Here is a 2,382-nt window from a genome sequence, read left to right as displayed (position 1 = left end):
AGGTGTATTATATATATATATATATATATAATCGAAAGAACATCTAAAGAAACTATAACATAGAAAGAAACCCCTGTAATAAAATCACTAACACAGAAGGAAGAAGACATGGATAATTATATTCTACGGGATGATGGTTTCTTACAAAATATAAACCTATACCTTGTAACAGGAATAAAAATTCTAAAAACATTTATTCCTATGTTGTCTATATGAGGTTTTTTTGAGCTTTACAGAAAAGGAAGTTCAAACATTTTTCATTTTTCTTTTCCAATTACAAAATGTAACTTCAAAAATACATCCAGTGTTAAAAATTGAAGAAATAGTATTACTTCTACTTCAATTTTGAAATCCGAGATGAAGGTGTGTACTCAACACCTGAAACATGCTCATTCACTATAGTGTTAATATTGTTTTTGAAGTCTGAATTTTCCACCTCAATCAGTTCCAACCTTCTTAAGCGTTTACACATGGTTCCTAATGAAATATAAAATCTTGAATCAATCTGTTGTATACAGTAGCATTTATCCGTCAAAACATTACGTTTTACACATTTGTCATGTGATACTTCTGTTGTGGAAGCCACAACTGTATTCACCACACTACTGCTGAGAACAGTACAACTGCCTGTACTTTTATAAGCGTTATATTGTGTGTGCACTGTCTGATTGGTTGGATGACAATCAAAGTAAATTTTCAACTCATGACTGCTCTGGTGCAATTCATTTCCATACATTAGAGAAGGATTAATATTTATCTTTTACATCCATTTTATTTACTATTTCCATAATTTATTTCCAATAGTGTATGTTATTATTAAATATCTTTTTATAAGTTAAAGAATAATATGCAATACAAATAATGAAATCTTACTTGTTCCGTCCCGTCTGCCAGCGCGGAGGTGCCCTCCTGCTCCGACTTCTGGAGGTCCAGAGGTCACTTCCGCGAGGCTGACCTCGGGCTTTTTCAACTGACACCCTGAAAGAACAATAGAATAGAGCAGAGCTTACTTGTCTATCCAACTACCACGTCTTCTAGAACTTGGTGCACCATACGAAGTATTCCTACGAAGTGGACCACGGGCTAGTTCCACAATTACACTAACAAAACAAAAGTTAACTACATTTCTATTTGCTATTTTTTACCATGATGGAATTTTGGCAAAGATTTCAAGAACAAACATTAAAACAAAACACAATTCTTTAGCATTTAGATGAATAATTTTTAAAAATGTAAACAAACTTTTTTACAGTTACATTCAAACTTTAATTAAACAACTTTATTATAAATGTATGGCAATAAGCTTGTCATTAATATGTAGTTTATAATGCAATATTTTTATGTTATCTGCAGTTTAACTTCTTACTTTAACTCTTCATATGCAGGCTCAGTCATTTTTAATGACCCTTATCCACCACGTTATCATGAAACTATAAAAACTAACTCTGAATATAGTAAATGTATCTTAATGATATTTGGCAAATTTATGAATGTATATTGTTATAGACAACTATACATTATTCTTTACAACCAAAGCTAATTCAAATCATGCAACAAAAAACAATGTCATAAAATTATTATAACTCAACTGATTTTCTAACTAAGCTATATGTGCATTAAAGTATTTTCTTTAACTGGTCGAAGAAATCTCAGTAATAGCAAACTATGAAATTGATACAGAATAATTCTAAACCAATCATAAGATCAAACTCACCTCAGAAGGAAGGCAATAAATTAAAATTTCATCTTTCTATTGGTTGTAAAGAATACAATGCTTTATAAAAATACCATGTGCTACGAGAGGTGTGTCATACGAGTTTCAGTTCATGACATATAGATCATTAAAGTAAGAAAAACACAGGCTATAAATTTTCACTTTAGCTCATGGATATCTAACATATAAGTGTGCAAGTCCCTCAGAAACTTATAATACAAGAGTAGAAAGAAATTCTAAAATGTGAAATTCAGAGCTAAGAAGTGTTACTTCATACACAAATGTGAAACTCAGAACTAGTTTAAACATTTCCTTTTTAAATTATAAAAATTAAAACTTGTATAGTATTAAAAATTGAATTATACACTGTGTTTTGATGCCAATATATTGATAACAAAGTGGTTTACTTTGAAGACAAAGTTTTGGGGTTAAAAAAAGGCTACAGTTGCATTTCAAAGATTTTTATTGAACAAAAATTCAATTTGATACTTTAAAAATTAGTATATATTATTCTAAACACAAAAGAGCTCAAAACAAGAAAATACCGTAAATAAAAAAAAGGTTTACTGTTATTTAGTTTGGTTCAAAACCTACAAAATTTTCATTGCTTTCACAGTAATTTTTTTTTTTATATTATTTAGGGAGCATTATAAATAGTTATGTTTTTA

General features: G+C 29.4%; 1 protein-coding gene across 4 annotated transcripts in view; it reads right to left on the bottom strand.

Moving 5' to 3' along the window:
* LOC106462751 (serine/arginine-rich splicing factor 4-like) overlaps positions 1-2,382 on the bottom strand; it is a 28,046-nt gene that overhangs the window by 15,666 nt on the left and 9,998 nt on the right. For 2 of the 4 annotated variants that reach the window (XM_013922700.2, XM_013922702.2), the window contains exon 4: positions 1,011-1,100. In XM_013922700.2, the coding sequence (XP_013778154.1) occupies positions 1,011-1,100 (90 nt within the window). Of the gene's footprint in view, positions 1-873; positions 979-1,010; positions 1,101-2,382 lie in introns of all 4 variants that reach the window. The other 2 variants (XM_013922699.2, XM_013922701.2) reach the window with 1 other exon arrangement.

This window comes from Limulus polyphemus, unplaced genomic scaffold (assembly GCF_000517525.1).
Source record: "Limulus polyphemus unplaced genomic scaffold, Limulus_polyphemus-2.1.2 Scaffold1239, whole genome shotgun sequence".
In the NCBI taxonomy this organism is placed as follows: Eukaryota; Metazoa; Arthropoda; class Merostomata; order Xiphosura; family Limulidae; genus Limulus; species Limulus polyphemus.
The sequence above is the reverse complement of the archived record's forward strand: the minus strand, read 5'-3'. Positions and strand labels throughout refer to the sequence as shown.